At 37.1% G+C, this 24,110-nt stretch overlaps 1 protein-coding gene across 2 annotated transcripts in view; it reads right to left on the reverse strand.

Annotated features, from left to right (window-relative positions):
* Gabrb2 (gamma-aminobutyric acid type A receptor beta2 subunit) overlaps positions 1-24,110 on the reverse strand; it is a 203,856-nt gene that overhangs the window by 19,727 nt on the left and 160,019 nt on the right. For both annotated transcript variants that reach the window (XM_013354125.2, XM_026789794.1), the window contains 3 exons: positions 16,809-16,946; positions 14,750-14,902; positions 10,852-11,096 (listed from right to left, as the gene is read on the reverse strand). In XM_013354125.2, the coding sequence (XP_013209579.1) occupies positions 10,852-11,096; positions 14,750-14,902; positions 16,809-16,946 (536 nt within the window). The remainder of the gene's footprint in view (positions 1-10,851; positions 11,097-14,749; positions 14,903-16,808; positions 16,947-24,110) is intronic.

Raw genomic sequence — 24,110 nt, forward strand, 5'->3', positions numbered from 1 at the left:
TTCTGAACTAATAATAAGCTAGAAATAGAGCTATGGGTTATTTAGAATATTGGTGCCTCAATTGTTGTGGTTTAAAGATGACTCTATATGTCCTTGTGTTTTGGGGGTAGTGAATAATAGGAGGTATTTCAGGCAGGTGTCTTTATTAACTTCTCACTTTCCACAACCTTAGCAAGTATTAGCTTTTTAGAGATACCAATATTTTAGACTTGAATAATTTGCTCATTGCTACAGCATGGTCCAAGCTGGGGATTGAATGGTTTCTATTCCACCAAAATGCTGTCCTGTGTATTCACACCTCTCAGAGGCACTTTCGTTGTTATAAAGACATGGAGGTGCCCTGATGATCAAATTATTATACACCTTGTCTCATGGGATAGAATACAGTAGTGTAAGGGGGCATGTTATACCAGAGCATTAGCCTTTGTTATCTAACTGTTGTGTGACATTGGACTAGTCACTTCTGTTTATAAGTTAGTCTCTTCGTTTATAATGAGAAGATCCGTCAAATGTCCCCTAAGAGTGAAACGCTATTCTTTTATACTTTGTACATTCAACCAAGTAGATGGAAGAGTGACTTTTTCACATTTTTAATTTTCTTTTTAGAATTAAAGTTTACATTTTTCTCTGTGGTCTTTTTCCTGGGCATGCATCTCCCTCCTATGAAACTGAGGAGCACATATTATCTGTGAAATGAATGAACTAGTGTACAGTTCATTCTGAGTATTGATACTACTAGAATCATCTTACAGCAGCTACAGCAAGACCCAGAAGTCCCAGTACTGTGATGTCACTAAATTTAGAAGTGAATGTTATAAAACAGAAAATATTCTTAACTCTGTCCTGTTCTAAGTACTCAAAGCTACAATTACCATTTACAACTGCAAGCTGCTTTTTCAAGAACTTTCTGCCTGCCTTTTGATATAATCCTTAAGACCACCTTTGCATGGCAGGGCCGAAAGTCCCACTGTGCAAAGAGGATTTGGAAGACCACCGATCTTCCATTCCAAGCATGCACTGTTAAAAACTGAGTTTTGGGGCTTAAGCTACAGGCTGTTTCCACTCCAAGGTGAAGCTGGATTCATCAAGCTAGAACTCTCTGTACCCTTAAACTATTATTATAGAGATTGCTATTCTCTAGGAGTAATCCTTTGGTAAATATTTCGTGAACTGTCATCACATTCATGATGTTCTTTCCCAATCTGTATTCCTGTGAGAAGTTCCATGCTACCCTGCCAAAGGCAATTAGAAGAAGAACAAAGTGTAGCCGAGAGACTGTCACAGGGACAAAACTCATGTGCTTGGTTCCAGTAGGCCAACATTCTCAAATAATTCCTGGGCTTTAAATATAGTCTATCTGAGTGCAGAACTGTGATGACTAGAGATTATGAAGGTGGGAGGTATAGGGGGCGAGAGCAGGAAGTTAGATAATGGCTAACAAACATAGACAGAAGGAGGAAGTACAAATAGCCCACACGACAGAGATGTGACAGTTCATGACCACCTTGTGCACTGTAGAAAGAACTAGAAGAAAAGAACCATTATTTAATGGCTAGGAATTAAATAATGAAAAAAGGTATTTAAACATTAATTATCCCAATTTAAGCAGAGCGTACTGTAATATTATATTGTGCTTTATGAATGTGACCGATAATAATAATAATAATATTCCTTGAAGTAGTGCTCCTATGTGGGTACTTGATATTACAGTGTGCTCTCAGAGCGGCAGCTGAGACTGGCTGCCTTCCCCCTCTCCTCACTCAGAGGTTCTACCCCCAACTCCTCTTCAAGGAACCTTCACAAGTACTCCCTGACTCAGGGGAGGAAGCCTGCTGGAGCTCGTCCAGCTTCCAGAAATATCTGTAGTTAGGGCTGGTAGAAGTGAGGAAAATAGAAAGCTTGTTTATTGTCGAGGGAGATTTCAAAAATCATGTCAGGGTCCATTTTTGTTGTTTCCCTAGGTACCCGTTGCCAAAATTAAATAAGTGTCAAGCACTTTTGCAAATCTTGTTGCAGCAGAGGTCATACCAATCCTGAATTTCCTTAGAAACACGAAATGGAACTTGCTGGAGGTGCTGCATTCTTTTCTTGTTTTGAAATAATTCAATATTAATAGTAAGGTGCTTAATAAAAATTTGATGCCAGCTCTTGTCTCCCAGAACTGCTCATGGAACACATACTTTCTCTTCTTTCTTGTTCAACAAACATTTCGTAAGCCTTACAGAGTTTTCTCAGGAAGAAAATTGTTTCCTGATGATAAAAACTTTACCTCATTTTCTAGAATCTAAGAGTCTATCAGTATAAAATAAAAATTGTAAAATAGTTTGTCTATGGATAAGTACAGGCATAAGGAAGAATGGGAAAGTAAATGTTCATATTTTATATGTTCCACCCTAAGTCAGGAGTTGATCATTTGTTTTAAAATTGAACACTATTGTACAATGCTAATCTACTTTCTTGTGGAGATATGATTTTCAGTTTATTAAGCTATTTTTTTATTTGTAGCCAGGAATAAAGACTGAAGTTTTACAAACAGTCTTTTTGGTGTCTACAGGGGAAGAAAATTTTCACTGTTTCAATTTTTATCCATATTATTCTTGTACCTCAAGATAAATTACATCTTAAAGTTAGCCTGGGTCATCTCTGGATACATCTATCTAAGGATTTTTCCATCCCATTGATATTCATTGTTGAAGTAAATCTATATATCTATAGTTTACTTTATAGAATTTTGATAGGGGTTTGACATTATTTATTTGTGGTGAATTACTAGATCATTTGTAAGTTTTCCTTCCTGTTATGTCCTGCAAGAATTTTAGTACAGCTGAAGATAACTACATTTTAATGCTCAAAAGGATTTAGTGTAGAAACTGTCTGGGATAGATATTCTTTTTTAAGTCAGGGGTTACCCATTTTATAGTGATCCTACTAGGTTTAGTTGATGTAAATGTAACATTCTTTCCACACTCATTTCTAGCCTGTAGAAAGATCACTCCCCAGACCTGCTCCCCAGCCTCCCTTATTCTCTCTCCCCACCGTGTGTGTGTGTGTGTGTGTGTGTGTGTGTGTGTGTGTGTGTGTGTGAATCAGTATATGTACATGTGTAGGGGTGCATGTTTGCGTGAGGTAATCAGAGGACAACTTGTAGAAATCCTATCTCTTTGTATACCATGAGGGTCTTAGATTTAAACTTCGTTCATCGGTTACAGGGCCTCAAACCACTAAGCCCTGTCCCTCCCTTTACTCCCCTCTTGTTGCCATTTCTGATCTTTTGTTTCTTCTGCATTTTAAACTTCAAAGGAAATCTTATCATAAGAATTGATCTTGAGATGTAATTTTTTTCAGTTAGATTCTCCCCATCCCCACCATGTTTGTCTCTTGTTTGTTGGCCCCTTCTCCCTGGTCTCATTTACCTCTTCTGGTGTTTCTATGCTGTTTCAGGTTTGTAATCCTCATCTTGGTTCAAATTTTGCCATTGGGCTTTCCTACTTGTTTATCTACAGTTTAGGCGGATGTCTCTGAGCTCGACTTGCATCAACCCTGGCTTTGTCTACATATATTTGCTGTGCAGTGCTTCAGTTGGAGGGGAGTGCTGCTTTTGTTTGTTTTATTTTCATTTTTGGTTTTATTCTTTATGACTTTTTAGACAGAAGATAAACTGGATCTAGGGTTATTTTGTTCTTCCATCTCTCTAATACTTAATTGGGCCAAGTAGAACATGTGTTTTCTGCTTTTTTCTTCCTCTCATTTTAGAGGTGAAATGAGCACACAGAACACTCCTCTATGGTGCCGGTAGCTATGAAAACTACATACTAAATAATCTAGGAAGTAATATGCAAATCAATATGATTTCCTTCTGGACCAAAAATATTCTATTTTCTGTATCATGATCTAACAGTGTACAAAGTTTGTTAGCAATAGGATTCTTATTTTATAGTTGTTTGTAGTAGACACCCCTGAGGAGTTGGCATTCAGTAAAATATTGCCATCATTAATTTGATTTATACTTGAAAATATGAAAGCTAGAAATCTATCTGATGGTAGAACATCATTATCTCTAGAAAAGAGTCACTAAGCTTGAACCAAAGGCAGTATTAATAATGGCTACACGGTTAGACCTGTGTGTGGGGTTACAGGTATAACCATTATTGAAAACTCAGCTTGCTACCATCCCAACATCACTAGCCAGTTTTAACTGGGTGCTCTTAGCCTGGTACTACATACGCCCTTAGCATAATTATCTCCATCATTTTAGAAGTTCCCAGTGACTTAGCAGAAATGAATGACTTCAGTTTTCAGTCAAAAATCTTAAAATCTTAAAATATCCAATGTCACACAGTTCCTAAGGACAATAACACACTGTGGGCCTTTCTAGTCTGACTCTAAACTACATCTTCCTGCTTCTTGTGATTGTCAGAACATTTTGATTATTTAGCATATTATAGCTCTAATTAAACAAAACATTATTTAAAATCTCCAGTGTTAATTCATATTTCAAATTCTGAATACATACTTAGAACAAAGACACAAAGGAGAGAGCAAAGACATATCTGGGGAAACACACATGATCAGAAAACATTAAACTTCATACTTCATTGAATATTGTTGAATATTCTCTTTAACCAGGTATATGAAATGAGATCTTGAAAAACAAGGGTCTTGATCATTGGGTCATAGAGTATTAACTCTTTCAAGCTAATACTTAAACAACTTGACACACAAGAGGTAAAATTTCTTCAAAATATTCTCATGGTGAGAAGATGTTCTGAATTTTCTTGGTGTTCTATCCAATCATCAGGATAATCAAAATTATTTGATTTCTTTTTGAAAAATGCAACATTCTTCCAACATTATTATAACCATCTAAATGCCAACTTTCATAGTGTTTTATTTCAAAATGATTACCATTCCTCCCAGAATGGTGCTGGACCAAACCAGTGCACTTTCACATCAACAAGAGTAACTTAAGTTCAACAATCACAGCAAAAACAACATAATCATGATAGCCCAAAAGCACAGATGTGACAGGTTACAAAATTTTGAAAAGATTAAGAACAAATTATCAAATGTCTCAGGTCCCTACAATCTATTGCCATTTCTCAGGTAAATTCCCAACAAGTAATACGAAGTATAAAAGCAATGAAATACCAACACAAAGAAGCCATCTAATTTAGCACTCACACCTGTGCCTCTGCACAAAGACTAAAGAATGAAATGTCAATACCCTTGAAGCCAAAATAGTAAAATTAAGGAAAAGGGAGACAGTTCAAAGATACACTATGGGAACCCCCTTAGACATCAAGTCCTCACAGGAGATGCTGAAAAGCAGTCAGTAATACTTCATCTCCATCAGGAAGTGGATATTAAAACATGAAACCAAAATTTGCCAATAGACTATTGGTATATGAGGTAGGAAGCTGATAATTGCTGTGTTCATTTTCTTCCTTTTATTTGGAAGGTAGTATGATGGGCCAGTTGTCAGTTAAGGTCACAGACACATGGGAATTCAGAACCCCAACTCTAAGTATTAGTAAAAATAAATTGAAGTTTGGTTAATCACAAGTTTTGAGACAGAATACTTTCTGTTACACTCTTTACCTCTCATGAAAATGGTGCCAGGCCTCACAAAATAATGCTTATTTATAAAAATCAATAACAATAAAGCAAGGACTTGACGCAAATATAACAATCTTAGTTAGAAATAAATAATTTAGGACAGAATGTGAAGGTTTTAAATTTCAATATTAATGCGCAAATCAATCCCAAACCAGTTTGCATTTACAGGGGTATTTATTTTAGGGGAAAACTTACAGAACAGCGACAGTCAGGAAAGGAGTCTAGTCACTGGAGCAAGAGCTGAAACCAAGACAGTGAGCAGAGGACTGCCACTCTTTTTTAAAGAGAAAGAGACCACGCCCCAGTGGGCTGGTATTTCAGCAGCTATTGGCTGAAGGAGCGGAAGGCACTCCCGCAGCACAATATTCCAAACAACAGAAGAAAAGTTTAACTTCTTACTCACTCAACTGTTCAAAACACCCAACACCAAAACCAAGGAAAGTCAAGCTATGTCATGATACTGCCATCTCTCCATATAAACAATAGGCATATCCAAATGCAATCTACTTGCCTTATTCTCTAGCACTGAAATAATTTCTTAAAGCTGATCCCCACACAGCTGTATTACATTGAAAACTCAAATAGGTCTTCAGGGGATATTTATCTTAGACTCAAATCTGTGGATAGACACCTATAAATTATCTTTTTAGTTGCCAAACATTATGTTAAAGGGAACAACTAAACAAATCTGTCCCAAACAAAAATAGAAATAAATGGATTAAAAACTGGCTATCTAACAGTATATACAGAGAAATCGTAATTGGTAGTCGGTCTAGTTGGGGAGAGGTTTCCAGTAGGTCCCACAAGAATCTATACTGGGTCCCGTTTTGTTTAATATCTTTATAAAATATCTGCAAGACAAAATAGAGAATTTACTAATTGAGTTGACTGATGGCACCAGTAATTCAGGTGAGCTTGGTATATATAATTGCTGTTGGTCTTCGGGATGCATAAAGAAAAAGACAAATACTAATGAAGAATGGGTGAATGTTGATTAGTTGATTTAGTTGGTTTTCAAAGAATTTTCATAGTGAATTCTAAGCAGTAGGAGTACATTGGAAAGGTCTCACTGGCTTTGCATTACAAAAGACTCAGCAAAGTCATAGGGACAGTACAGAGTCACTACACCCTAATGCAAAATAAAGAACTTCAAATGGGGATGCTTTTTAGAAGAGTTTTATTAAGAAAACCCGTGGCTGTAGTTTTAACAATACAAAAAGCAGACTGGAGGGATTTCAAGTGTGCAGTAACCAAGGATGAAAAAGCATGAATGACTAGATTCTCAAATATGCAAATACTTAGCATCAAGCAGAAAAGAACTGGGAAGCCACACAAAGCTTACAGCAGGGGTTGAAAACTTTAGCCATGAGAGCAAACCAATTAAAAGCAAATTCTATCAGGAAACACACACACACACACACACACACACACACACACACACACACACACACACACGGCGATAAGAACAAACAGATAGGCAATTGCTCACACCAAGATAGATTTTGTATGGTTTTTTTTCATTATTTATTAGGGGGGGTCGTATTTTATGTTTTGAATTACTGTAGAAAACACTTGGGGGAAAATATCAGTAGGTCTCCTGTTGGTTTGAAGTTGATTTTAAATTCTTAGTATTTTACAATTTAGATTATTACATAAGAGGAGATGAAAAAGGCACTCAGTTATGGATTTTCATGTGCAGGTTGCTGGAGTTTAAGTAAGTTGATTGCACAGATGGACTAATGCAAAATGAGAGTTGTAATTTTCCTTTGCTTTTGTCAGCTCTGTGCAATGTACTCTAGTATGGCGAAGGAGACCCAGAGCTGGTACTAGGGCCTTGATTACCTTTCCTATGTAATTATGGTTATTGCACATTGTACTTATTAGCCTTGTGTTCTGAGTGTCACTGAAGTGACAGGATGGGAAGTCCTCTGGAAGCTGAAAAATATTTTCAAAAAAATTAACAGCAGATAATAAAGACAAGAAAAGGAAAAATAGAAGCAACCCAGTCTTTCCCCTTTTGACCATCCCTGTCTCATTCCGCCCTGACCTTGGGACTGTGCAGTTTAGAATCACCACAGCTGAACAGACCCAGATTTTCCATCTCTAGGAAGCCATCAAAGCAGGGGAAAAAAAAAACCTAATCCCTCTCTAGCAGCTGATTCTTTTCTTTGCTACAGGAGATAACAATACTTAGCTGATTATGTGTCCAATCTTGGGGGAAAATAACCTTAGAATTATGCCTGAAAAGAAGGGACATTTCTGATAAGAAATACTGGCATTATGTATGATACTGACACAAAAGGGAGGATTGCATAATCAGAGCTGAATATGGATCTCCTCTGACCTTTCCTGCTGGGCTGAAAGGAAAGTCAGCATTCAAAATGCTACGTGGGCATCTTTTTGTCTTAATCTAATCAGAATGATGTGCTGCCCTATGAAATGACTGACAGGATTTGACACAATAGGTTTGCTGGAATTTTATAGGTGACAACCATTGTAAAGGTGATTCCCCTCTCTATAATAGTAATTTCTGACACACACACACACACACACACACACACACACACACACACACACACACACACTCCTTTTTAGGTAGTACTCTACTTTGGGGATGCTGGCCCATGTAAAACCAAAGGAATCAGTACCAATCAGTATGTAGATGGCCTATTTAATTTGAAAGCGGTAGTGCTTAAAATGCCATTTATTATTTATATATACATAATAAATGGCTACTAGGTAATGAGGACTCTCTTACCCTCTTTCCACATTACCATAATATTCTTCAAATAATGTCTTTATAATAACATGAATATAAAAGAATTGACCCTACTTTACAAATGAGGAATTGAAGGTCAGACAGGTTGACTCTTTATTGTCAAATATTAAACCTGATCGATTCAAAATTTGATATGGAATTATTGAGCTTGATATCTTGACTGGGGTTCTGGTCAAATAAGATGGTCAAACTATGTGGACAAAGAGTAATGAAACCCATTCGAATATAACGGGGAGCTGAGAAGGATGCTGTTTCTCAGATCTAAAGTAGGAAGGTTGTGTGCTCTGGGCCAGATGAGGCTTAGAGTGTGGGAATCTACTCTGGGTACCATGGGATGTTTACTGACATCTTGGCTGCCTCACATGGAGCACCAGTAGCAACAGCCATCTTCCAGCTTGACCACAAAAAGCAGTCTCTAGACGTTGTCAAAACTTCTCTGGGAAGACAAACTCTCCTATTTTGAGAACCATTGTACTAGGAGCTGTCTTGGCATCCTTTTGTGTTCTCTCCTTTGCTATGATCTGCACTTTGACACCTTCAGCCAGGAAAATGGATTTTCATTACCAAAGAGTGTCTATCCCATGAGCTTTTCCCTGCTTCCATCTGGAAACAATTGAATTTAAAACTTTGGAAGGCTCCTTTAGGTTCCATTTATTTAAAATCCTCACTGCTTCAATCTTAAATCTATCATTTAAATGCAAATTAGCATGAAAAGATCAGGTAGATGAAGGCAAAAGGGATCAGATGTTATCTTCCTAAGTCAGCCTTGCATTAGGCAATTTGTTAAACTCATTTCAAACCCCAGTCCTAAAAGACAGACTTATTCATTATTCTTTTTGTTTTCTTTACTTAGGATGCAATATCTGGCAATCATGAAGCAGATTTAACAGTACTCTCGTTTGTCAAATTGAGAAAGCCATATCAATACGCTGGCTGTTTGCTGTCTACCAGCTTAAGGCTTCCAGCTATAGAATGCCTGAGCATGATAGTAAATTGACAGTTCCTATACTCCATGCTTATTGGCTTTCAGAGATTAAATATAAAATCTATCATTATAAATATCATCATCTGAGAAAGAAGAGACTTTAATTAACATTAGTCTACAAACAAATATCAGACCCATTGTTAAATTGAGATCATGACTCAGGAATTTCCATGGTGGAACTCTCTTATGTTCTGTATTTGCAATTCAATTGAAGTCAAAGATATTAAAATATTAGTATCATAGTTAATTATTGTTCTCGTTAATAATGACAGGTGATTTAAGCACATGCTTCTTAATATGGGATTTATTAAATAGTTCATACTGATATCCTGGGGAAGAAGAATGTGCTTAACCCGCTTGTAATTAGCTATTTAATAAGTCCCGTATTATGTTCTATTTCATAAACACTGGGGTGGATGTTAAATGGAAGCATTATTTTATTTATCTCAAAAAGTTCAAACATGGAAAATAAAGAAATGCATTCATAATTATTCTGTTTAGGGCAGAAAGCACTCCAATAGTAAACTAGATGAACTTACGTTAGGAGCAAAGTAACTTGCTCACCTCTATTGAGACTGCTACAAAAACCCTTGAAGAGAGGATCCCTAAACCGGACTGCAAACTAGAATAATCCAGTGAACCTTTAAAATGTGTGATTTCCCAGGCTTAAGAGAAACCCAGAATTCAATCTTTGAAAAATTTTCTTCCGGACATTCCACTGAGATGAAAATCTGACTTCAAGAAGAAACAGTGTGTAAACTTGTGTAGGAAGTCTTTGATCCTGCTTGACTTAATGAAGATGGGGGCTGGGGGTGGGGGGGACTCATGCAGGGAAGTGCTCTTGGGTAAGTGGTATGTAGGCAAGGCCTTAAGTAATCCCTGTCACTTGAGAAAATTACTCCTCTCTTCCCCACTTCTTCCTATCATTTTGATTACTTGGAGGGGAAAAACATCTCAAGTTGTTGCTGGTAGGTAATTAACACATTTCTGAAGTTGATTATTTCTATTTTAAATCAAAGAGAATGTGTATCTCAGGTCCAGAGCTTTCATTTAGCATAAGCAACAATTTAATAATGCAGTTTTATTTTATATTTCATGTCAGGTTCCAGCAAGTACTATTGAGTAAGATAAAGTTTTCTTTTTAAATAAATTTAAATTTATTAAATTAAAGTAAGTAAATTTAGAAAAATGTAAAGTAATTATAACACATGATTTTCATATATGAACAAACTCTGTGGCTACCACGTAATGAAGTTTGAGCATCCCTAATATTAACAGAAAGGGTATCCAAGCATTGGTTGATACATTTAGGGAGTCAATTTTGCCTCTCACTTATTATCTATGTAATTGGGGAGGATCTTACCATTTTCTTCTTCAGGTCCTGTTTCTCTGTGTGTTAAGAAGTCTACCAGGCTCTCTAGCAGTACTCTAAGAGCTTAAGCAATGAGAACTATTTTCCCTGTGAATGTACCTTGTTGACATCCAGGCGCATCTTCTCATTGTTGGCGTTAGCAGCTTTCTCAGCTGCTTTCTTTTGGCGCTGGGGTCCTCTCCCGAAGAAGATGTAGTTGACCAAAGCATATTCCAGAAGGGCCATGAAGACGAAGACAAAGCACCCCATTAGGTACATGTCAATGGCTTTTACATAGGGGATTTTGGGGAGAGTCTCCCTGAGGTGGGTGTTAATTGTGGTCATTGTTAGGACAGTTGTAATACCTGAAAAAAATGAAAAAAGAAAAGAAAGAAAAAAATTAGAGTCATACCTTCTCTGTTTCCTTACTGTTCTCACAAAATCTGAAAAAGCTAGTATTACTTATTTATATATACTGATATATTTGATGGTGATTTATCACACAGCCTAGTGGCCCTCCCTGAAAATATGCATAAGTTAACCTAGAGTGAACATGAATTATTACAAGAAATCTTCTTAATTGTATTTTTCTACATGTAGTTATTTATGAAGTAGGGGATTGGAAATATGAATTAAATATTATAATAGACTTATCTGTTTGGGGCAAATTAGTACAGAGAAGATCCTAGTTCCTGATGTATGAGAGGCAAAAATGTAGATTTTAGGGGTGATTGCCGAAGAATGAGTGGGTGTTTCCCAGACAACCAGAGACTGGAGATGAAAGGTTACAGCAGACACCCTGGTGGAAACACTTTATGTAAAGGTTGGATCTGAGAGAGTCCACAGCTCTTTAGCAAGATTTCAAGATCTCATAGATACACTAGAGAAGAATGGGGGTTAAATGAGGGCCTGTTCAATGAACGAGAACACAAGGGCTGCTCAGATGCAGATAGGGAAGCATAAATATGGACACCCTAAATTTAGGAAAACCATTCTGGTAGCATTGTGGGAAATGAAGGAACACAGTATAAGGCAGGGACAAAGAATATCAGTTGAAAGGTTTCAATGATAATCCCTATAAATAGTTAAATGTGAAAAAGTAAAACCTCAGAGATAGTTTTGAGATCTATGAATACATTATACATAGATCTGGAAGCAGAGGGTTACAGAGGCAGGAAGCAGAGTGCTTCATGTTTTTAGTTGGACAGCTCACCACATAACACACATGTATGAGATACCGGTAAATTATAGGGGTCCTTATTGGAAAGGTCACTCTGGGTCAGGCTATAATCTTTTGTCTGGTGAGCAGGCATCTCTAAGAGTGGAGAGCAGTTAGTCTCAAAGTTGTCACTCGAAGGTAAAATCATTGGGTGTTCAGAGTCCTCCATATGATACAGTTCAGTTTTGTAGCAAAATAATGACAAGAAAACAGATGAAGCCCAGACAGAGGCCGTGATTACAATGGTGGGAAGTTGGACTCTCACCATTTGATCTCAGATGTCACAACCTTCACCTTCCAAGCTATCCTAAATCATACCTCAAAACTTCTCTTTCATTTTCCAAAGACTCTTTGGTGCAGTTTTCTCATTTAGGTTTGTCTCCTTAATGGTTTTCATTTTGTTTTTAGTAGAACCTCATGAGTACCTGCATAAATGTAAGTCTGGGCCCGTTTTACTGTAGATAAGGTGTTTTCTCACAGACTTCAGGTGTTCTTTATCATTTTGAAACACTTTCAATTTCCTTTTACTCCTAATCATTTCTACTACAGGCTATATATTCGATATTATACTTTACTAAACCTGTCATTTCTGACTTTTATATTAATCTGAATGTCATTTGAAAATACTTGCGTACCTAATAATAAATGGTTCAAATACAAAGATATTTTAAGTGTTTCTCTTAAGCATCAATAAGTTACTTCTTTGTACAATAGATACACAACAGATACTAGAATTTTACTTTATGAAAACAGGATGTGTTGCTTCCATTTCTTTAGTAGCATTTTATGAACACTAAAACAGCACAGAGATATGATTACATATGGACATTATTCCAGCAGATCTCTCAATGCTTAGGGGAGACTATCACAAAACTGATAAATAGAAATTGTGTCTGTGGTTAGTCTACACAAATAATTTATGTGATTCTAAGAACACACATGACAGAGACTTAATTTATTCCTGGAGGTCACTGCTCCTCTCTCCTACCTTTATCCTGGATCCATCTCAACCTAGCCTAACAGCATTCAATACTATCACCATAAAATTGACCCTATTTCTTACCTATCCAGTGTCTCTATTTCACGTAGAATAAAGGTAAAGCTTTCAGCCACACCTCTGAATCCCTTCACAACCCCTTAGTCTCCTGTCGCCTACTCTCCATCCTGTCCTCTGCAGGGTCCCAATCACGTCCCTGATTTGTTCCAACCCCTGAGCTTTTGTCAGGGCCTTAGACTGTCACCACTCAGACATTTTTCTGGATCTTTGTTTTCTTGAAGTCTTTTCTCCTGTAACACCTTCTGGGGGAGGTCAGTCTTGATCATGGCAACACTCCCAGGCATAGCTACAAAATGTTGCTTACTTCCCCCTGTAGACTTGCCTGATGCTGTCATGTTTTTTGGCTCTTCCGTTTCTAGCTCTACATTTTTTTTAATTGGCAGGCAAAGTTTTAGGTTTCATTATGACATTTTCAAACATTATTTTTATTACTCATTTTCCATCTTCTCCTCCAGCTCTCTGCTTCACTTTTATCTTTCTACTCTAGTACCCAGCTTTCTGCTTTCCTATGCGCTCTGCTGTTCCTTGTTCTCAAGACCTCTTGTGGACATCACATGATTGCATTTCCAGTTTCTCTCACTCCCACGCACATACTTCTACATACAAATATTAGAAGTTAGGGTTTCCATATGATTACAACAGAGCGACATTTTTCTTTCTGAGAACATCACAATGTAATTTCCAGATTAATCTAATTTTCCTCAAATTATATAATTTCATTTTTTACAATTCCATAAAATTTATTTATGCATATGGACCACATTTTTGTTATCCATTCTCTTCTTCGTGGCCATCAAGGCTGCTTCCATCCCCTTGCTGTTATGCCTCTTATCTATCTCTTACCACTAGAATGTAACTTTCAAAAAAAGAAAAAGTGCAAATTCATTACCTCATTGTGTCAGCACATGTTAGATGCCAAGCAAATGTTTTTTTGAATGCAAATGAATGGCTTTTCTGTGAGTGTAATCGCTGAATCAGGATCTTATGATGAAGTCAAACAAGCCCTTATTTTAAAGGGAAAAAAAAATCTGTGCAAGAGGTCATACAATTTACTTTACTTGAATCTCACAAAATGTTTATGGGATGTAATTTGTTCACATCTGGTATTATGACAGAAAACAAAAGTCAGGCATATGATGAGCAGGACTACAAAGGATGTCCCAGCATTTTGACTCTTTCGTCTCCTGCCTTCTCTATGCTGCCTAGAAATGTGGATAAACCCTCAGAAAAAAATTTTGCTTATACATTTGTTATATAGCACAACTCCATGCTGGGGGTGGGATAAAAGGAAACATTTCACAGGTGAAGAAGCATGGAGACAAATTGAGCAATTATGCAAGCATTATTACATGAAATATGCTTTGATAAGACTATCAAACTGTTGAAACCAATTTCATTACTAACAGTTCTACCATTAACTAATTTTGACATGGAAGAATTTTAATTTGTGTTTAATTGATTTAATGCTAAATCAGATGATGATCATCAAAGTCTCGTGGTGAACTCCTGTAATGGGAAAAGTCCAGTCTTATTGTGTATCACAAAATTCTGGGTGAAGAAAGTTCATGTGCTCACACACATACACACACACACACACACACACACACACACACACAAGTGCTCACGTGCACGCACACATGGGGAAGGAGAAAGGAAACAGGCAGAGAGGGAGATGGGGGAAAAGGATCAAAGGAAATAGGGAGGATGGAGACAGAGGACTCCACAGTTTGCAGACGGCCTACCTAATGCAACTCGTGCAGCGGAAGCATCATAGTTAATCCAGAAGGAGACCCACGAGAGAATGGTAATCAGAATGGACGGCATGTATGTCTGCAGAATAAAGTAGCCAATGTTTCTCTTCAGCTTAAAGCTAAGGGACAATCTGGGGTAAGAACCTAGAAAGGCAATTTGAGAACATCATCATTATCAATCAATAGTTATAGGGTACTTTCCAGTAAAGGCCCATAAAAAGTTTGCACATCTTCCCTAAATGTAATTTTAGCTACTGGTGAGGAGCATATTTTTCCTGTAAATCTGGTCTGCGATCCCAGGTGTTTTAATGAGCAGTAAGACTCAAGTGTGGAATACATTCTGTTCTTACCAGCAGCTAAAGACTCTTTGCTCTTCCTGCTCAGCCTCATATATTCCATCCTAAACATTCATCCTCTGTAATTGTGAGGGCAGTGCAATTTAGAAGTCACTTGGTTCCCTCTTTCAACTCTTACTACATTTAGCCTGTATTTTTTTTAAAATATAAGAATAAGGCTGTGGGCTCTAGTGGTAGTAAAAGCATCTTCAGAAACCATAGTAGGCATCTTCTGTCTGTGATGAGAAAACCCAGGCCTCTGCATGGGTTTTCACTCTGTTTCATCTGTTTTTGTCTAAGGCAGTGATTCTCAAACTGTGAGCCATGACCCCTTTAGTGGTCAAATGACCCGTTCACGGGGGTCACCTACGACCATTGGAAACCACAAGCATATGCCTACATTACTATTCCAAACAGTAACAGAATTAGAGTTATGAAGTAGCAATGGAAATAATGTTATGGTTGGAGGTCACCATGTGAAAAGCAGTATTAAAGGAGCTCAGCATTAGAAAAGCAGAGAACAACTAGTCAAAAAAAAAAAAAAAAAGAAAGAAAGAAAAGAAAAAAGAAGAAAAAAGAAATCACTCACGAAAATGTAGAGAATTGCCACTTTTAAATAAGATTATTTTGGATATAAAGAATCAATGTCATCCTAGTCATCCTAGGGACATAGTTCTTAGTATGTGCTAGGCTATCAAAAAACCCAAACAACAGCCCCTCCCCAACCCCTCCCCAGTCCAAAAAAAAAAAAAAACCACACGTTTTTGTCCTTTGATTGTAGACCTCTGGGGAGTTAACATTACAGAAAAGACAGGTAGGAGTGTATAGCCTTGGAGAGTAAAAGGTTCACGCTGTAGAAAGCAATCAAGACAAGGAAGTCCTCTCCACCTTGTTATGGGGATTGAGGAACCTCAGGCTTATAGAAAGCTTCTAGCCTGGTTTTTTTTCACCCCTCTTAGGCTAGAGACAACTTTGCATTTTCACGAAATCACAACACAGCTTTTGCTGGAAGTGCTTTACAGCTCTACAAGTTTCTGAATCCTTAGCAGAAAGTCGATCCTCCAAATCTACAGCAATAGTTATTTATGTGCCTGTTGGATTCATTTCAACAAGAAAAAACACCAAGAGGAATATTCCAGCAAGCTTATTACTTTCACCAAAGAAGTTTCTAGCAAATGAATGCTTTCCTACATCCTTTGCACATAAGCTCATGCGACCACCCACAACGTCTCAGATGTAAGAGACAAAGTGATAAGGGGGCCCGGGTCATCTCAACATTTGGAAGACCTTAGCACAAAGAATAGGTGGAGCTAATGCAAATCCCATGCTCTAAGAAAAATGTGGCCTTCTAGGCTACTGACTTTAAAGGATGCCATGCTACAGTGATAGGTGCTGAATGAACTGCCCTTGGTAACCTTAATAACTGACAAAAATGTGATAAAAAAATCCACCTAAATCTGACCCAGATCCTAATTTATCTGCCTTTCCTTGTCAATGGCATATGAGAAAAGAGGAAAAGGGCTGGGCTCTGCTTGAAATTGACTTCAGAAAATACCTGTGTGTTTCTGAATGGTACTATAGGACCTCTTGGGAAATAGGAGCTATAGGATGGCTTCTATATTGTTGGTTCCTAGGAAACAGTCCCAAGAAAAGAAATGCTTAAAAAAAAATGTGCTGAAGTTTCCTTTGCTGAAGGCCCCCCTCCCACTACAAACCTGTAGAGAAGACCACCTTCTTGGTGATGAGTTTATAATCTACGATGGAGAACTGAGGGAGCTCAATCTTCTTCACCCCAGTGACTGCGTTATCATCGCCGCGCCAGTAAAACTCGATGTCATCAGTTGTATATCCATCTGTAAGAGGAAGCACACATGACTGCACTAAACAGAAACAAAACACAGCTGTTTCTGAACACCTGTGTAGCAGCTGGCCTCTGTATTTATCAGAACCTGCAAAGAGAGTGTGATGTGTGAACTAGCAATCTAAGCATTTTGAAGTCTAATGAAACCTTTCAACCTCACCATAAGGGAGGTATCATTAGACGCACACAAGGTGTTAGAGGCTGAGGGAAAGGGTACAGAATCCTCCTTTTAGAAGTAGGAAGTGGTGCACATGGAGTTCAGATGTAAATCTATGTGGTTGTGAATCTTCCCCTATCTATGAAACATGATCACATTATCACATGACCCTAGATCATGCATAAGATATGATAAAAGAAAAAATAAAGCATTCAAGTGGTTAGTTTAGTGCTGAATGATATGAGCCCTCCTCCCAATATTGAATATTTGAACTGTAACATATTTGGTTTCATGTCAGCAAAGAAGCCACCGTGAAGAAATGAGTAATTGGTTCTTCAATATTCACATCCCACATATCAAAAAACATCTTTTTTTCTCATTGAAGATTTTGGAACTCTCAAAAATGCTACTGGGTCTAGTCGTTTTGAGTGGAACTGAATGGATACTGTTCCTTAAAAATACACAGTCCATTCATTTGGCAAATGAATGCTGCTATTCATTTAACAGTAATTTCAGGGACCCATATGCTGCTCATCAGTGGATATTCTCAAGCATGTAATAAGGGCATACTGTTATAATAATACTTTCAATCCTTGACTCTTAACATACTAACATAGAGACCATAAGTTCAAGGAATAGCACATATTAAACTGTAAGAAGTATTTTAAGGGACATATGCAACAGAATCTAGTGTATATTAATAATTAATAGAGTCATCTAACATAGTCCAAAATATATCCCTCAAGCAGAAGCATGCACTGTCTTTACATATGGCATGTAAAGAAATGTCACATTCTGTCTTTAAAAATATTTTTAGATGGATAGTTGAAGGTTACAATTCTGGAAACTGGTCCCTTAATTTCAAAATTAGCAAAACAAATTAGAAACTGGTGAAGTTCCTTACCTTTGGTTTGTTATTAAATAACGAACACCATAGACTACATTGAAACACATTGTGGAGTTTTAAGTGACTATATTTTATTAGAATGAGTTAATCTAGAGATCTTTTTAAATGAAGTGTCTACTTTCTTATGAAACTGATTTGAAAGTAAATTTCAAGATTTTATGTAAGTTCTAGTGGTAAGTCAAATGTACCATAAACAAATTCTCAGCCCAGAATCCATACTCAAGTAAAATTTTCATTCCCATCCTAAGAAGTGGGGTGTCCTCCTCAAAGGACAAGGATATTTTTTAAAGGTTGTACATCTCCTGATAGTAAGATGTCATGGTCCAAACTGGTTCTCAAATGCAATCTAATGATTGTCTGCTTTTTTATAGAAATATCTCAGATATGAGATAGTTCAGACTTTGATAAAAAAAATAATCTACAGTAAAAGAAAGGGCAGTAGTTCCTAGAAACCATCAAACAAGCTTCCTAGGAATGTATCCAAAATTGGACTTGTCATACATAAACATGGGATGCTGTATTTGTGAAACAGGAAGTCACAGTCAGTTCCCATGGGAAGAGTTTAGGAAATAGTAATTTCCACCAGGAGATCGAATTCAAGGCTGCTGGACAGATTCTAGACACCATCCCTTTTACTGAGAGCCAGAACCTCAAAAACTATGAATCTGGGTTTATCATCTTGTGAGCATAATAATCAAGATGCTTGAGAGAGGAAATTGCTTCTGCTCTTAAGGAGCATCTTGGATAACTGTATCTTGGATGGAATGTGAAAACCTTGAGAACCACTTGGCTAGCACATGAAGATGATGGTAACAATTCTGAGATAGCGAATATATTAAATATGACCTTTTTCCTACTAGGAACTCTAAAATAAAAATAATTTCTTATATCAATATTTACAATTATTTTATAGAGGAGTAGTATTTATGAACATTATTTAAGATTTGACTGCCCATATTGTGAATGAATTATCTCTATCCAATCTTGATGGAAAAACAGAAAAAAAAACCCTTAAGACTATGAAAGGTGCTAATGTGCTTAAAGTCCCTTATCTGCCATGTGACTGAATGAGGAATGGTTACCATTTTGCCCCAAAGACAGCATTCCCCCACTGTACAACCCTGCTAGGGTACATAAAACAAGCAATACATTAAAAAGAGGCCAAATGCCCATTTTGTAATGTAAACAAAGGGTAAATAACTTCAAAGCAAAAGAGGAGCAATGAGTCCCCAAATATTTTCCATACAAAGAACTGAGGTTGAACTAGTGAAGATCATTTCTACCTTTCCAGTTTCCTCTCCTCCTCCCTTCTGCAGTTCTGACCATCTTCTCATTCATTACTGTCAATCATACACATCCACAGACAGAAGAAATAGAAAATGGGAGACATTTCAGTAAGATAGCGTGGGCAATGCTTGTTACTCATCCATTTAGTGGAAAAATTATTAAGAACAACTTTCACAGGTTTGACAATGTTTTCCAGGCAAGACCAGCTAGAAAAAAAGCACTCAGTAAAATCATTGTGTTAATAAAATGATTTAATGCAAATTGTTGATTTGAGTGAATAGTTATTTATAATGCTGATTTATCCAGGTATTTATATATTATGGGAACACACACACATACCCCGACTATACATCTGCCTATGTACTAAATAAATTCTTTAAAAATAGAGTTTTAAAATTTATTAAGAACTTTTGAGGGTTGCCCAGAGGTTCTTCATCACATATTTTCCATGTCTAGCAAAATTGCTTTACCTCTATTTATTCTCCATTTTCTCCTTTATAATTTAGGATAACAATAAAATAATAGCTGCTTTATAGAAGCGCATTACTAGGAAAAACATTGGATTATTTTTTTAGTTTTTTATTATTTAAATTTTTAAAATTCTTTTCAAATTTCACATGACATTTTTATCATATTTGCCAAATATCAGTAAATAAAAGCATCACCAGACATCTAAGTAGGATTGTCACCTTTAAATACAGATGCATAATAATTGAACAAGTCCTTACAAATGGAACATTATTTTATTGCACAATGTGGTATTTTAAAAAGGTTTCTCTCTCTCTCTCTCTCTCTCTCTCTCTCTCTCTCTCTCTCTCTCTCTCTCTGAGACAGGGTTTCTCTGTAGTTTTGGAGCCTGTCCTGGAATTAGACCAGGTTGACCTCCAACTCACAAAGATCCACCTGCCTCTGCCTCTCAAGTGCTGGGATTAAAGGCGTGCGCCACCACCGCCTGGCTAGGTTTTTCTCTCATTACTGTCAGTCTGCACATATCTTATTATTTATTAAGTCAATGTTCAATTTTATAATTTTACTTTATTAGTAATATAAAAATACACCAAGACATTAAACCATGGGAAACATTGAGAACAAGAATATGAGACTAATTGGTGAAAACACAATGTATTTTTGATAGTGGTACATTAAGGTAGCTTAGTCCATTCATAATGGACTAAGTTTTATTTTCAGTGGCATTGGTAAGTGTTTGCACTGGGTTTACTTCTTGCTATCATCATAATCAGCCCTTAGTAGTAGTTTTAACCTACTAGTAATATCCTGTTCCAACCAGTCAGCAATGCATGAGAGTCATAGGTCAATGGTATTGGGACGTTGACAGTAGATATGAATTAGATGTGAGTTCATTTCTTAGAGAATCATATTAAGAACCATTTGACTCTCTGCCTTTTAGGCATATAAGTGGCACTTCGAAAGCTTTTTGATTCAAACACTTCGTTTCTAAAAATTTAGCTTGTAACTCCCTCGTAGTATTCATTTTCGTGTGGGCACTATGGGTCTCCTAGGCACTGTTAGCAAATCTTTATTACTGTTCTAAGAAACATTACTCTTATAATGAATTTTATGGAAAACAGTTCCATAATCAATGCATTTGAGAATAATAGCACATTTGGGCCACTGGTTATAGTCACAAAACATTTGACACAGTCAAGGAAAGGAAACCATGAAATAAATAATCCATTTAATTTTACTTATCCCTATCGTGGGTTAGATTTGTCTAGCTAAAGAAAATAAGTATTTAAAAACACCCATCCACATGCAATCAGTCTGTTAAATGGTGGATGAGAGTAGTTGCTCACACACTGCAGCAGAACCATATATGGTACTCTTAGTAATGACCAGAGAAGCTCATGAGAAGACTTAGGAACTCTTAAGAGTAAACCTTCTTTAGTAGATTGAACATCTTTTTATACAAATAAACTTTTAAGAGAGAGAAATTATTTTCAATAAAGGAAATGGAACTGCTTTGTGGACTTGCAGGGATGTAGTATGGAGAACTGGTTGCAAGAAAGCAAGCACTATTCTGATGCTTACCTAAATCAAGTGACAATAATTAGAAGCCTACAATTAGAATGGATCCAAAATACACACAGGTCTGAAAGTCGTGCAAAGGTATAAGACCGTGTAGTATCATTGCCAGAGTCATGAGGATTTTTAAAACACAGTAGTGGCTTTTCAAATTCAGTGATAAATTTTGCTGAGACACTCTGAGTGATTTCCCTGAGTCTTTGTATCCCATTCCTCACTCTGATCTTTAGATGAACTGCTAGACATAAGTGTTCTGCTGTAAAACCATCTCTGGACTTCAAGCAGTTCAAAATAATTGGATGAAAGAAGGTCAGGCTTGAGTCTGTAGTGTTTGTTTGGAAAGCATACCGTTAGGTCATGGCCCATTATTCATTTGTGCATCAAAGATAATGTGTGTGTGTGTGTGTGTGTGTGTGTGTGTGTGAGAGTGAGAGAGAGAGAGAGAGAGAGAGAGAGAGAGAGAACCACTTAATAAAATTCAAGTTTTATGAAGTATGAGACTGTAAAATCACATTCAAATAAAATGTCAAATGGTGGACTTTAAAATGCATTTCCCCTGGCAAAAGAGTAATTTTTTTAATCTCCATATGGGAGCAGAGTGGTTTTGCGATGATTTATGGAAATTTAACTATAGTGCATATCCTGAATGTTTGCATTGTGTTTGGAGAGATGAAGTCATTAATGCAATGGTTCAGATCTCAAAACATAATAAACAAAAAGAGCCTCAGTCATCAATAATAGTAGCTGTGCATTTGGGAACCTTATGGATAAAGCCTTAAGCTTTTTATATGGTCGTGGGATGGCAGTAGGTTGAAACTGGTTCTAGATATCAGGATTCTTCCTGTGATAGAGAAGAATATTTATCCAAATGCATAAGCTCTCAGGCTCAAAATAATATAGAAGATTCATAAAAGTTTTGGCTTAAAAAAATAGGACAGTGGTTTTCAAACTTCATGTGTATAGAAATCATCCAGAAATCTTGTTAAAATGCAGACTTGATTTAGATATGAAGCCCGAGATTCTGCTGCTCTATCAAAGCCCATGGGGAGCTGATGCTGTTTGTCCAAATATCATCCTTAATATAGCAAGGGATTAAAGGATTCTGCAGAGTGAAATTTCTCTCCTCTGCCAGAGAGTCAGGTAAGGAATGCCTCGGATCGAGCAAGGCAGACTAAGGAAAAAGATCTCTTGAAAACAAAAGTTTTATTGAATCCAAAATTAAGGTACCTTTTCCTGTTTTTTGAGAGATACTAGAAAACATTTATTATATACTGCCTGGGGACTTGGTTTCATTTAACCATCTACAACTTATCAATAAAATAAGTAATACTGCAGAGAGCAGGAAAGGGATCTGGGTACAAAACTCTAGCACAAGTTGTACCCATGCCAAATTTATTCTTATGTTTAGTTTTTAAAAGATCAAGAAAACTCCATCCTCTCATTAGCAGAAAGCATCTCTATCTATATTTAACAGCAAGCCAATCAGCAACCTTTCAAGTTTTCCCCCTTTCTCCAATTTATGACACACAAATTATTACTATTGCTTTGTTTAAAATTGGCAAGAGCCAGGCATAATGATATAGTTATGTAATCTCAGCACTTTAGAACTCAACTCTCAAGATTCTGTGTTGGAAGCTAGCCTGGGCTACATAATGACACTTTGTTTTAAATATAACATAAACAGAACAAATAAAGACAAAATGTAAAAGAATAGTAAGTAAAAATAGTTGACAAAGACAAGTTGATGGTGCTTTGATTGTTGTTTTACAAGACCAGGTCCTTTATGTCACCCCGGCTGTCCTAGAACTCACACTGTAGGCCAGGCTGACCTTGAACTCATGGAGATCTGCCTGCCTTTATACCCTAAATGCTAGAATTAAAGGCATGGACAGCCATCACCCAGTTTGACGGCACTTTAACAAAACAATATGAAAGGCAAAAATAGAGAAAATATTAGGGCCATCTTTCCATGTCATCCAAAACTGAATGAAAACCCATCAGTCACATGTTGAAAACTGACATTCCGTGGCTTCTACCTGATATCTCATCTTATATCAGCATTCTGCCTCTTGCAAATTTCTCACCATTGGCCTGTTCTCTTTGTGAATTGTGAGGGGCTCTTTTACCTTCAAGTCCTGTTTCAAAGTGACCTTAATTATTTGAAGTATTTCTCCCTTCACATCTAGTATCCTGGTGTCAGCACTCTTGAAGGGCCCATCGCAATGTCCCTTGTTTCCCAGAACGTTCATTCATTCTACTTCAATTGAGATCCTTGTCTCTTCCCATTCCTGCAGCTTTCTTTTAAAGCACTCTAGTTGAGTGTCTGCCATTACACTTCCCGTGGCCAAGTCTGAATTAGAGGATTTGGGGATGTGCCGGTCTTGGTGACAAGATTATCAAGAGGCATGGCTGGCTCTGTGGCTTTCTTTCTCTTTTGTGCAGATCTTAACTTGAGCCACCGCTTGTCCTACTCAGGCAAACTGAATTGTCAATGTGGTACTAACCTTTCCACCTGTGACTCATCAAATCCCCTCTTTAAGCATAGTGAAGCCCAGAAGCCATTTGCTGAGCAGTAAAAGCACAAGTCTGAGCATCATAAGTGGCTTGAGATGTGCAAGACCCATCCCGCAAGCTCCAAGTCATTAAAAGAATGCCAAGGCTTCTAGTACCAGTCCAAGGAAGCAATTTATCAAGCTGTAGCCAATGTCCCTGGGTTTAGTCAAACTTCCAGATGCTCTGTTTTTTTTTTTTTGTTTTTTTTT

Source organism: Microtus ochrogaster, unplaced genomic scaffold (assembly GCF_000317375.1).
Source record: "Microtus ochrogaster isolate Prairie Vole_2 unplaced genomic scaffold, MicOch1.0 UNK30, whole genome shotgun sequence".
In the NCBI taxonomy this organism is placed as follows: Eukaryota; Metazoa; Chordata; class Mammalia; order Rodentia; family Cricetidae; genus Microtus; species Microtus ochrogaster.